Raw genomic sequence first — 13339 nt, forward strand, 5'->3', positions numbered from 1 at the left:
CTGTGGTTTTGTTATGAACAAGGAACTTCTCAACGGAGGCGAGGACCCTCAGTTCCCAAATGGACGAAACAGCTTTGTTCGTTTGATATGTCTGGAAAATGCGTTAGTGATAACTCTAGTGCATTTTCAAAATATGTGGCATCGGAGGTTAGAGACCACAGAATTCTCCCATTGGCGAAGCATTGGCGTAAGATTAAGGATGTAGATAAGGAAGCTTTTTGGAATAGAATTAAGGTATAGGTATTTATATTTTTATTAGAAAATGAAAGAATAATTCAATGATTGTTATAATATTTGACTTGGTTGATTTATTTTTTTTATTTTTTATTTTATGGATGTAGGGAAATATTGTTTTTGAAGATGCTGATATACCAAGATTGCCTTTGATCCGCTTTATGACGCTTAAGGTTGCTGAGCATGCACATAAGGAGTACAGAAATAAGTTAAAAAAAAAATATTATACCAACAGAGCTGCAGAGGAGCGTCCCCAGCCTCCTCCTGATGTGAATCCTACCCAGTGGGGTAATTTGTTGGCATACTGGAGTGGAGATAAAACAAAGGTAAACGATGTAGTTTATTTCGTTATAACTATAAATTTGTGTAATAATTTTTTTATTTTTATTTTCAGGAGGTTGCTGAAAAAAACAAGATTAATCGGCAAAAGAAAACAATGAACCATACTACTGGTACAAAATCTTTTGCAAGAAAGCGGCAAGAATATGTATGGATTGTACCATTTGAAGAAATGTTATTTTAAATATTCAATAGTTATAAATTTTAATTTTAACGAGGTTAGCCTAAAATTGTTTGTGTGAAATTTTATTTTTGGTAAAGCGGAAGAAACATGGGAAAGAAGCTGATCCTGTAACCTTTTTTCGTGAATGTCATACACGAAAAAATGAAGCTTGGATTGATGAAGAATCGGAGCGTACAGGGGTAATTTATTTTACTGTGTTGGTATTTCATTATTATTCAAATTTATTATCTATAGCTTATTGTTCTGTTTTACGATTGAATTTTTCTTTTTAAAAATTGTAATGCTAGGCAACAATGGAGAGCAATCTGCAAACTTTGATTCAGTCGGGGCAAGAGGATAATGAAGATCTTAGGACCCAAGTGTATGTTGACACAATGGGTCCTGAGAGGTATAATAGAGTCAGAGGATACGGTCATGGGGTGACTCCTGATATGGTTTCCTATGCATCTTCTTCGTCTTCTACATCAATTTCCTCCAAGAGGTCATCTAACAGTGCAATCGCATTGCTGATGACTCAAAATAATGAGTTGAAATTGAGGGACGAAAATAACAATAAACGGATTTCGGACCTAGAGAACAAGCAAAGTCAGTTGTTTGCGTGGCTTTTCCAAAGATTTCAGCCACAAGCACAACCACAACCACCGTTTAGCCCGGGAACCCAACAGTCAGGCCAGAGTTAGCCTCATCCTCAACAGTCGGGTCAAAGTCAGCCGCCCCCTGCATATCCTTATGCTGGCTATAATCAGCAACCTCCGTATCCTATGTATCCGCTGCCTATGCAGCCCACGCCATACATGCAGCAGCCGCCTATGCCATACATGCAGCAGCCTCCCATGCCTTACATGCAGGAGCCGCCTTATCAAGTGCCAGTATATCGACCCGAGATGGCTGCGCCTTGTCCTGAATTTCCAGCTGGGGGGTTTGCTGAAATGCTTGCGGGTGTTGGATCTGATGTGGACTTGTCGAGGATGTTGGCATCAAATATAGGACCTCAAGGGCGAGAAGGATCTGTGCCACGTTCAGGCGCAGATTCGGTTCCGTAGTTTATTTGGTTCGCTTTTTTGTCGGTTAAATATGATACTTTAATCGTTCTATCTTTTTTGTTTTTTATGTTATGTTTGTAATGTCGGATTTAGTAGTTGTTATGACGGATGGGTTTTTGTATATTTTGACATTATTTTTATTGTTAATTATTTTCATTAATGTATGGACAATATTGTGTATGTTGGCAGACTTTTTTTTTAATTATTTTTATTAATGTTTTTTTTTTGACCTTGAAATTAATTAATATAATTATATAAAATTTTTCTGTTACAATGAATCGAAGAAGAATGCGATTTGTGTGTTTTTTTTATTATTATTAACAAAGGTGGTGTCGGTTAAGACCGTTATTCGGTTGCATATTTTATTTATTTAATTGTTATTTGGCGTCGGTTTATGGGATATTAAATTGATTTAATATTATTTCAGTGTCATTTAAAAGCGACAGTAGGAATTATATTTTACAATTAAATTGCTAATGAACGTTTCCTTAAAGCGACGTAACGTGTAAGTATGCGTCGCTTTAAACCGACGTTAGTTTAGTGTCGCTTTAAAGCGACGCTATGTAGTGTCGGTTTAAGCCACCAAACCGACGCTAAAGCCCTTTCGTGACGCTAGCAATAGTGTCGCTTTGAAAATGCGACATTACATTGTTTTATGTCGCATTTTTTCCAAAATTGCGACAGAAATCTGATTTCTTGTCGGTTTTGACTCCGACGGTGATAGCATATATTGTAGTAGTGACCGCTCAGTCTGAAGCTGAAATGCAGCGCATATTAAATCTCCAGAGCATGCCAGATGCTTTCACCGATCTAGCGCGCGTGACAAGATCACATATTCCAGCTGCGAATACGCCTGCAAAGATGGATGTACCAAATGTACGACGGACTACCCTCCTGGAAGCCCGGGACGCCAATTCTGGTGATCCACGTACATTAGCGGCTAGCCAATCATCTGCCCCTACATAAAAGCGTGGCAGACCCCTTGGTTCAAAGGATTCACACCCCCCGGAAGAGGGAAACCACGGCACAAGGTCATGAAGAGCCTACCGTGAATCCGACTATCGCTTACTCATTTTACCCAACTCATGAGGAAATTCTAGATTATGGAAGCGTCCTTGAAGAGACGAATCCTCCTCCCGAGAATCGTGAGATTTCGGTCTATTATGCTAGCTTAGATGATGTGTGGCGTAGAAATGAGATGATTGTCGACGATGCATTATCATTTGCAGTAGCTACTGAAATCATGTTGAGCGATGACATTGAACCGCGTTCCGTTGATGAATGTCGACGTAGAGCTGATTGGTCAAACTGGAAACAAGCAATCCAAGTCGAACTTGATTCACTTGCGAAACGTAAGGTGTTTGGACCTGTAGTTCCTACTCCTCCACATGTGAAGCCCGTTGGCTACAAGTGGGTTTTCGTTCGGAAGCGTAATGAGAAGAACGAAATTGTGCGTTACAAAGCTCGTCTTGTAGCACAAGGTTTCTCACAACGCCCCGAGATTGACTATGACGAAACTTACTCACCCATTATGGATGTGATTACTTTTCGATACCTTATCAGTTTGGTAGTTTCCGAAAAACTGGATATGCAGCTGATGGACGTAGTAACCGCGTATCTATATGGGGATCTTGATACGGAAATTTATATGAAAGTTCCCGAAGGACTTACATTGACTGGTTCAAATATTTCCAAACCCCGGAACACGCTCTCAATTCGGCTGAGGCGTTCACTATACGGTTTGAAACAATCCGGAAGAATGTGGTATAACCGTTTAAGTGAGTATTTGACTAGTTAGGGATATGTGAATAACGAACTATGCCCTTGTGTGTTCATTCAGAAGTCACATTCCGGATTTGCGATTGTTGCAGTATATGTCGATGACATGAATCTCATCGGAACTCCTGAAGAGCTCGCGAGAACTGCTTCGCACCTGAAGTCGGAATTTGAGATGAAAGATCTAGGTAAGACTCGATACTGTCTCGGCCTCGAGATAGAGCATTGTTCAGATGGAATCCTAGTACATCAATCGAACTACACCCAGAAGGTGTTGCGCCGTTTTAATGAGGATAAAGCGAAGCCTTCGAGTACTCCTATGGTCGTTCGTACGCTAGATGCAAAGCGAGATCCCTTCCGTCCGAAGGAGGATGATGAAGAGATTTTGGAGCCTGAAGTTCCTTATCTAAGTGCGATAGGCGCTTTATTGTACTTAGCTCAATGCACTAGACCCGACATCTCCTTCGCTGTTAATCTTTTGGCAAGATACAGCAATGCACCAACACGCAGACATTGGACTGGCGTGAAAGACATCTTCCGTTACCTTAAGGGTACTACGGATTTGGGCTTATTCTATCCCTACGAATCCTCGAGTGATGCCGCACCCTATGCTCATCGGGTTGATTCTCGCCTTGTTGGTTATGCCGACGCTGGATACTTATCTGATCCGCACAAGGCGCGTTCTCAAACGGGTTATGTCTTTACCGTTGGAGGCACCGCAATATCTTGGAGGTCAACTAAACAGACCTTAGTTGCCACTTCGTCTAACCATGCTGAAATTCTCGCCTTACATGAAGCAACTCGGGAATGCTTTTGGTTGAGAGCAGTAGTGGGCCATATTCGAAGCTCCTGTGATCTTCATCCCGCCGTTAATGCCCCGACGACGATTTTTGAAGACAACGCAGCTTGTATCGAACAGCTCAAGAAGGGTTACATCAAAGGAGACAACACCAAGCATATTGCGCCGAAGTTCTTCTTTACACATCAACAACAAGAGCATCAGAAGATTGAAGTCACGCAAATCCGATCACAAGACAATCTGGCCGACCTCTTCACCAAATCACTACCGAAGGCGACGTTTCAGAAGCTTGTTCATGGAATTGGTATGCGTAAACTTTCTGAGTTGTAACTTTGCTATTTCTCTTTGGAATTATGTCAAACTCAGGGGGAGTATCTTCTAGATACTTGCTTGATCTTAATGTACTCTTTTTCCCAACGATTAGGAGCATTTTTCCCACTGGGTTTTTGCTACCTAACTAGGTTTTAACGAGGCACCCACCTTGGGCTGGTCATATCCCTGATGACGTCCTGTAGACGTTTCTTTTGACTTTGCATTTCTCACGCATTTTTCCTTAGACTATGGATTTTGTCCCTACTTGGGTTTTTGCCATAGCCTTAGGGTTTTTTAGTGAGACTTACTACTTATGCAAGTTCCTACCTTATTGAGAATAAGCGTTGTTCCTTGGAATCAATGCCGACGAGTCGACTTCCTCAACTTCTGCATGATGCTGAATCTACCTTGAGTATTTACCCACTCAAGGGGGAGTGTTGTAAACATTCCTAATTTAAGTATGATTGTGTAAATCCTAGATAAGATTTGATTCTAGTTATCTTTTCCTATTACAACTTGTATTACTTGGAGGAGAAGGAATATCTTCTCTCCCTTTACTACTATAAATAAAGGCACAATGTAGGAGGGATAACAACACACACATTCCCCTACAATTCTACAAACACACATCTCTCTCCTCTCTCTCTCTCTGCCGCCGGCCCTAGTCCCTCTGTCAGATAAAATAGACCACAACATGAGGTTTTTTTTATAGTACTATATAATTGTTATGAGGCGTTATAACAGCAATATATCCGTATCATGTATGTTGTATTACAAAATAATTGAATATGCAAGATTTATAATCGATGATCCAAAATTAGATGGTTGAGTAACTGAAAATCAGAGTATGCAAAACAAATTGTCAAATAGACTGTGAAACTATGTAAATTATGTTACTAACTAGAAAAACAAATAAACAAAATTGTCACAACGACTACGAGACAACATTTTGACTCACTTATTTTTCATATACCTCATAAAACCTAATACGTAAAATACTAAAATTACCCGAAAAATTAAATAAAACTAAATACTAAATATTTTTGAACAGGTTTGGATATCAACATGTCAACTTTATGCATGCTTTGCTAAAGAAAGAAAAGGTGTGGGGAAAGCAAAAGGACCTTTTCCTTCTCCTTCTCTTTCTTTGCATGTTATGAAAAGTTTGTCACGTGCTTTGGCAGTTACAGCTTTTTCAAAGTTTGGTTTGGATTGGATTGGGTTGGATTCCAATCCAGTATTGGTCTGGGTGGCGTCTGCGAGGAGAAGAGACTATTTTCGGGACACATGTAAAATATGCAGTTTGAAGGTTTGTGCATGCCTAACAAGTAGCAGCATTAATGCACTAAAGTTCATGGACCATTTCATTTTTCCTCAAGTGGGAAATATGCTTTTGGGCGAATTACATTTTGTGCCTATTTTTCACGTAATAAACTCTTTCATTTTTACTTTATATTTTGAGCTTTGTAACGTCATACATCAATTTACAAATTCATTGCAATATCATAGATCCGTTAATTTGATCATTAATTGATGATATGTCAACTGTGAGTCCCACATTTTTTCTGATATAATGTTAAATTTGTGCCACATGGATGAACATCCAATTAACATTGGGTAAAATTGGAAAGAGATCATCTCCGGATATTTCTCTTCAAAGCTCAGGGATCAAGTGATTCAGGCTTTAAAATTTAATCCAACAGCTAAAAACAAAGAAGTTAGTAAAAACTTTTAAAAGCTATAATAATTTTTTACCGTTTGATCAAATTTTAAAGGTCCATATCACTTGATCCCTAGGCTTTTGGGCTAGACAGAGGGTCATCGAATTCTGGGCTCTGTGGGCTGATGCTTAAGAATCTTTTGGATAATGCTATTCACACAATTATTTTTACCTTATGCACACCCTTGTCAATTTATGGTCATTGATCATTTCCAATTCATTCGATCCGACGGTTGAAAATTGAAACGAGGTAAGAAATAAAAATAAATGTGTGAATAGCACTTCGAATATTTTTTTTTTTTTTTAATTTAATGGCACAAAGAACTTCCGAAATAACAGCTCTAGTTGAAAGCAATTGGAGCGCTGGCGGAGACATACGCCCGTGGTGAATTGAATTTTCGGTCTCCACGTTTAACATTAATCACATAAATAGGACAAGGACTCACTATATCAGCAAGCTAACAATTTTGGATCACACAAAGTTTCCCCTGATCAGGGCTACCTCTTCTTACAAGATAATCAGTCTCTCGAAAATAACCTCGATAAACCACGCCGACGACCTCTGGCTTTGATCGGCCTACCTGGTAGTGACAATGTATTTGAAATGACATCAGAAAACAACTCAAGGGGTAGTATTCAAATTTCGCATTGAAATAAGAGCAATTTCAAGAACATGCTTTGTCATGACGGAGTTAGCACAAGAGTGTGTGCGCGTGCGCGTGTGTATTAATGTACTACATAATATATGAGCCCCCTATTTCCATAGCTAAGGAGTTTGGAAACGCCACCTTTTAATCTCCCAGCACGGAACAAAGCTTCTTCTGCAATGGGTTTCCATTGTTCCGCACAAGAGTAGTTGATTCCTAAACCAACACTAAGTCCTCTCAGCAGGTGCACTGTCCGAAGTACAGAAAACAACTCCTCTGGAAAAGCCTACAAGAGCCAGGGACAATATACGAAACAGTATGTAACAATCACGAGTGGATAGCCGCCAATATGATGAAATGATGTGAAAATAGGTCGTCAATAAAATTTTGGAATTCATCCTACCTGAACTCCAATTTTTTTAATTGAAGATTCCTCGGAAAAAGGCTGCAGCATTGTCACTCCGGGGGGTAATTTTGTGTCAAACATTGTCTGTGCCAACTTTAACAATTCATGCTGTTCATTTTCACATTTGCTTAAGGTTTCTATGCCAAGTTCCCTGTAAAGAGAAATAAATTAGTACAATGTGCACACAATATCAACCCTGAAAGCACCTCATCAAAACTCTGACATTGAGATCGAAAAATGAAAAATTGTCATTTTTTGAATTAGGCCCATGTTTCTTATATCCAAGTTGAGCACAATAATGACATTCCATTCTATTCGATCTCAGTTATTGATACAGCATTTAATGATCTAATTCACCTATTTTCTCTATTGCCAGTTTGTCTCCATAAGCCTCACACTCACATGCACTTGCATGCAGTTTGCAGGTCATGTCTCAGCCTTAGTTTCTCTAGCCGTAGTAGCTTAGTTTGAACTAAGGCAGCATCAGTGAAGTAATTACCTGTAGCTCTCTGATGCTCTAATAGGGTCACCATCAGCAATGGCAATGACAAGATTAGCATAACCAAGTCTCAACTCATCCGGTAGATCTTTCACTTGGCCATAATCCAGCAAGGCAACCTAACTTGGAAGAATTATGCAAATTCTAAGTCAGCTTATGAATTTACTATTCAAATTAAAGGAAATGTTATCTATAACGTAGTAAGTTATTAATTAGAAAGAGACAAGTACCTAGCTTTTTGTCCAACTAAGCAGTAAATTCAATACGTTGGTCATTTACCTCTGAGCCTTTACAGATTAGTATATTTCCTGGATGAGGATCGGCATGAAAGAAACCATTCTTCAGAATCATTTGCCCATATGCCAGCGTCAAACTTTGGAGGATTTTCCTGCATTTTAGAAGAAATTAATCAATGACCTTCTCCATTTCTTATGAGAGAATAAACTATTTAATTAAGTGAAAAGTAGTGAGAAAGTTCTCTAAGAGCTAGAACAGAAAGCATCTTCATAATCAATACCAGATTGAGAAGAAAAAGGGGAGCTTTTCGTTAAAGTCAACAGTATCGGGAGCTTTTCGTTAAAGTTTCCAAAAATAAAAGCTTTAGCAAATGAATATGAGAGATAAGACAGGAAAAAAGAGATCGCCGATCAAAGGAGCAAAAGGGACGTACAATAAGCTACCTAACATGGCTGTTTGTTGATACAAGGAAAGTTTGAATATTTCATAGATGTCTACAAATTTTATGAAAGACTTAAATTAATTAGATAATGAGAATTAATAATAGCTCTTTGTTGACAATCAAATGCAACTTATATACATAAAAAAGTAAATAACAAAGACAGCATACTCTTTGTACGGACTAGATGCTTACTGCTTTGCCGCTACTGCAATCTTACCACCAGGATTTATGCCTCGTTTTGCAATTTCATCACCCAGATTCAGGATGGGGATTCCATCAATATATTCCATAACTATAACTCTCCTGACCAAACAAAGTAACACTTTATCACTGGAAGTTCAACCAAATGAACTTAACAGCACCCACAATTAGATGTTGCAATGATTTGGCAAGGCAAATTTATCAACCCATCATATCAGAAGGGAAGAGAAAGGGGTATGAATTACATACCTAGTGACTATATCTCGTATGAGTCGTGGCACCAAAACTGGAGACTTATTGTTATTCTCATACAAAAAATGTCTAATTTTTTCCATAGCATCAGCCTCCCTCATGAAATCAAATTCGTATCCAATCTTGAATTGGAAACATGAAAGATAGTTATTATCTGGATATTGATGACTACAATTCAGATAGTAATCTAACAAAAGAAGGATTCCATATTTTGTGCATATAAGGCACCTGTTTCTCCATTTCCTTTGTTACAGAGTATAGATCAAATTTGACGTCTGTCTTCTGTATGTAAAAGGCGAAGGCTTGCAAGTTGCGAATATCGGTCATCATTAGATCCTGAACTCCAGGATGTTGCACCTATTACCACAAGAAATTAGAAGTTCACAGAGCATAAAGAAGCCATAGAATTTTCTATGTTCACTCACCTTGACAACAACATCACTCTTATCACCTCTCAATCTTGCTCGGTGAACCTAGTTTGAGCATAAAACACATATCAGGTAAAAATGTATACACTTCGATAAGCATTGTAATAGCATTTCTAGTATGGTTCCCTCCAATAGAAAACAGCTAGCCTAAAAAGGAATTAAATGCAAATATAAATATAAATATACATTCCAACATTGAAGAACTCTGAAATTTGACAAACTCTTCCTTAATGGTAATATCTGACCATGAATCTTAATTATTAAAGCTCTTGACGCAAATTACAAACTTATAGCAGAACAACAAATATCAGCATCAAGTTACATCTGCTTTCAGAAAGTTTCTCTTAATTAAAGACTTGATACGGATACTAGCTAAGAATATTAACTTGTAAATTCTAATAACTATTGCAATTTCTATGGTGGCACTTGTAGCAATCCAGAAATCACTAAAAAAAGGTCGTACCCAGTGCACAAGGCTCCCGCTTTACGTAGGGTCTGGGAGAGGTGAATGTCGGCTAGCCTTACCCCCATTTATGGAGAGGCTGCTCCCAAAATCTAGAAATCACTCATGAGTAGAAATACCTGGGCAATTGAGGCAGAGCCAAGAGGATCCACATCGAATCTTTCAAACACTTCACCAACATTTCGGCCCAACTCCATCTCCAACATAAGTTGAACAGCATCAAATGGCGTTGCAGGAGCGTGATCACACAATGGAACAAGCCTTTTGACCCATGCAGCCGGGGCCAAGTCTGGCTTCCCGATGATCTGGGCAACCTAATTGAAACCCCATTCAAGAAGCAACTCAGTATTCAGCACAAATATTACAAAAACCAAAAACCACCATTGATGAATTCCAAGGTTCTTTAAAACCAAAAGGTTCATTGATAACTACCCTAAATCTGAAAACCAATTGGAAATCAAATCAAAACGAACAATAATTGTTTAGACCATATTGGGCCTCATTATTGAGTGGTTTCTATTAGGCCACATTACCCCTTCATTGTGGCCACAAGTTGGAACTAACATAGGAAGTTTAGAAGCCTATGAAAGGGACTGTCGTAGAGGCAGCAAGGGAGGCTTTCCTCCCATTCGTCTGCACTGTCCTTCTCTCCCAAGTTCTCTAGGCTCTTATCTTATGACTATCCAATATAATATGTATATGCATACTCAAATACACTACAATGTATACTACAACAGACGTAGCCCGGTTATGGGGGAAACACTACAATCCCGTGTGCATGTGTGTGAATGCGGTACTACCAAGTTAGATCGGTCTCTGACTTTCACTTGCTCGAAGTCTTAGATGACTGTCTAAACACGCACGTCAACAAGAAGCAAAAACGATAAAGCATGACTCTTTAACTTTACTAATCAATAATCATACAGAAAAAATATAGTTTTCAGTACAAAACAGCACATAATCCATGTCATTTCGCAATTCTGTCGCCTAAAATCAAATCCAGTATTCACAAGAGCAAGCAGTGAAAGGAATCGAACAGTAAATTCATCGAATACCTTAAGGAAGAAACCGCCAAGGTCCGAGCACATAGCATATATCTTCTCAGCTGCAAATTCATGCTGCCTCTCCCACATTTCCTCCTGTTTCTTCGCATCCTTCACCAAACTCACTCTCAGCTGAAACACCTATCAAACCCCAACCAAAACACCCATCAAAACATATACATATATATACATATATATAAACAGAGAGAAAGAGAGAGAGAGAGATGGACCTTGTAGCCCGTGTAGATATCAGCAGCTCGAACCCAGAACTGAAAGGAGCGCTGCCATGGCCGAAAATGCGTTGCTAGATTCTGCTGAACATCTTTGAGATCAACGGGAGGCAGAGGAAGCATAGCTCTCTGAGCTTCTCTTGTTCTTATCGCAATTGGGTTTCTTTCAATTTTGCTCAAAATTCCCAAAATTCTAATCAAATGGGCAGATTAAATAGAGCATTTAACATGCAACTGAGGCATTGTCGATGGGTTCGGCTACATGGGGAAGTGAGTAATCTATAACAGTACGTGGTGGGGGAGAGAAAGATAGTGTGTGTGGCTGACAGAAACAGCACGGAGCAGAAAATTTTAATGGTGACGGGAATACAAGTGGTACATTACATATTGTATTAGAAGTTGTGAGAAATTTTATTTTTTAAGTTATTAACTTTTTAGTATACATATCCCACAATTTATATAATGATATATAATGTACTATTTCGTGTACCGATCATACTGAAACATCTCTCGATAGGAAGAGCGAGAGCTGAGTCAGCTGATAATTGCTTGGCTTGTAAGGCTCGATTTGTTTACTTTGTGTTTTCTTGTAAAATTGGGAAAGTAAAAAGTGTTTCATTTCGTTATTCCTTTTGGATGCTTTGATGATTGATAGCAACTCTTTTCCTTTTTATTTTCTTTTGTCATGTGAACGAATATTTGTTTATATTTTGGGGATGATGCAAATTATATCTCATAGAGTTCAATTTTCGTTCTCAATCCATGACATATGAGCTTGAAGTTTTCTTTGTAACTCCAGATCTTCTTCGTAGCACTCCATATTCGGTTTAGGTTTAATTTTAATATTGTTTTAGAGCTCGTTTGACAAGTATTTTTAAACAACTAAAAGAAATTTTAAATAAAATGTTTTTTAAACCAATTCTTAGTCAAAATGCAAGTTAATCATGGAAAAATACTTGAAATATTTTCTGCAAAAGACACATAACTAGTGTTTCTTACAAGAAGCACTATAAGTGCTTTTTGAGTCTAAAATTGTTTTATGTACAAGTGCTTTCAGTCGTTTAAAAACACTTATCAAATAAGTTCTTAAACTGTTGCGGTTAACCAAATAAGAGTAAATACGAGTTAAAAATAAAACAAATAAGCTTTACGTCCTTTCATTATTAATTGTTGTAGCCGGTCCACAAGCTGATGGCCAACTACTCTTTGATATAACAATGTTTAAATTAAAATCCATGTCATGTTACCGAAAAAAATCAGTATCCTTGATTTCAATGTTCGGTTAAGGGTCTGCGTCGGTGGCTGCATCCTGGTCCCAGATCATGCAACAAACAAACAATAAAAAAGAAAAAATTTCATCTTCCGAGACAAAACCTAAAGGATGCAAATAGTACAACATCTTCATTTTAAACGAGTACAGATCATCTTTGGATCTAAAAAAAGAGAGTTTAAGGATCAAATGATCCAGACCGTTGAAATTTGATCTAACAACTACAATTATTATAACTTTTAGAGATGTTTCCTATTTGTAGCCGTTGGATCAAATTTCAATGGCCCGGATCATTTGAATCATTAATATAGGTGACTCAGCAGTTTAAGTATTTTGTACTAGTCATACATACTGATATGAATAATATGGTCTATCTAGCTTTATTTGTCTTATAATAATTCGATTACTCGTTAACGTTGGTGGATCATTCTTCTTGAAGGATAAGTTTGCTGCTGGCACTGATACATACACAATCATAGACTGGGCAATGTCTGAGCTTTTAAGGCATCCGAGGGTGATGAAAAAACTGCAAAAGGAAGTTAGGGGAATAGCAAGAAGTAAAACTGAGATAATAAACGAGGATGATTTGGTTGCAATGCACTACTTGAAGGCAGTGTTCAAAGAGACCCTTCGATTACAAATCCTCCAGTTCCATTACTACTGCCAAGAAAGTCAACCCAAGATGTGAAAATCCATGGCTACGACATTAAAAGTATGAATGCATGGGAAATCGGAAGAGATACCAAATCGTACGAAAAACCGGAGTAGTTTGAGCCCGAAAGGTTCTTGAATAGTGGTGTAGATTATAAAGGGA

The 13339-nt window shown here is 38.2% G+C and overlaps 1 protein-coding gene across 1 annotated transcript; it reads right to left on the reverse strand.

The window, feature by feature from the left end:
- Positions 1–6793: 6793 nt before the first annotated feature.
- LOC103427683 (uncharacterized) lies at positions 6794–11616 on the reverse strand. The gene is made up of 12 exons (XM_008365751.4): positions 11256–11616; positions 11038–11166; positions 10102–10296; positions 9517–9564; positions 9320–9448; positions 9089–9213; positions 8831–8941; positions 8239–8347; positions 7960–8078; positions 7458–7611; positions 7196–7340; positions 6794–6988 (listed from the first exon to the last, which is right to left on the reverse strand). Exons 1-12 carry the CDS (start codon positions 11376–11378, stop codon positions 6927–6929), a joined length of 1449 nt encoding a protein of 482 aa, XP_008363973.2. The 5' UTR covers positions 11379–11616; the 3' UTR covers positions 6794–6926.
- Positions 11617–13339: the final 1723 nt, after the last annotated feature.

Source organism: Malus domestica, chromosome 17 (assembly GCF_042453785.1).
Source record: "Malus domestica chromosome 17, GDT2T_hap1".
Classification (NCBI taxonomy): Eukaryota; Viridiplantae; Streptophyta; class Magnoliopsida; order Rosales; family Rosaceae; genus Malus; species Malus domestica.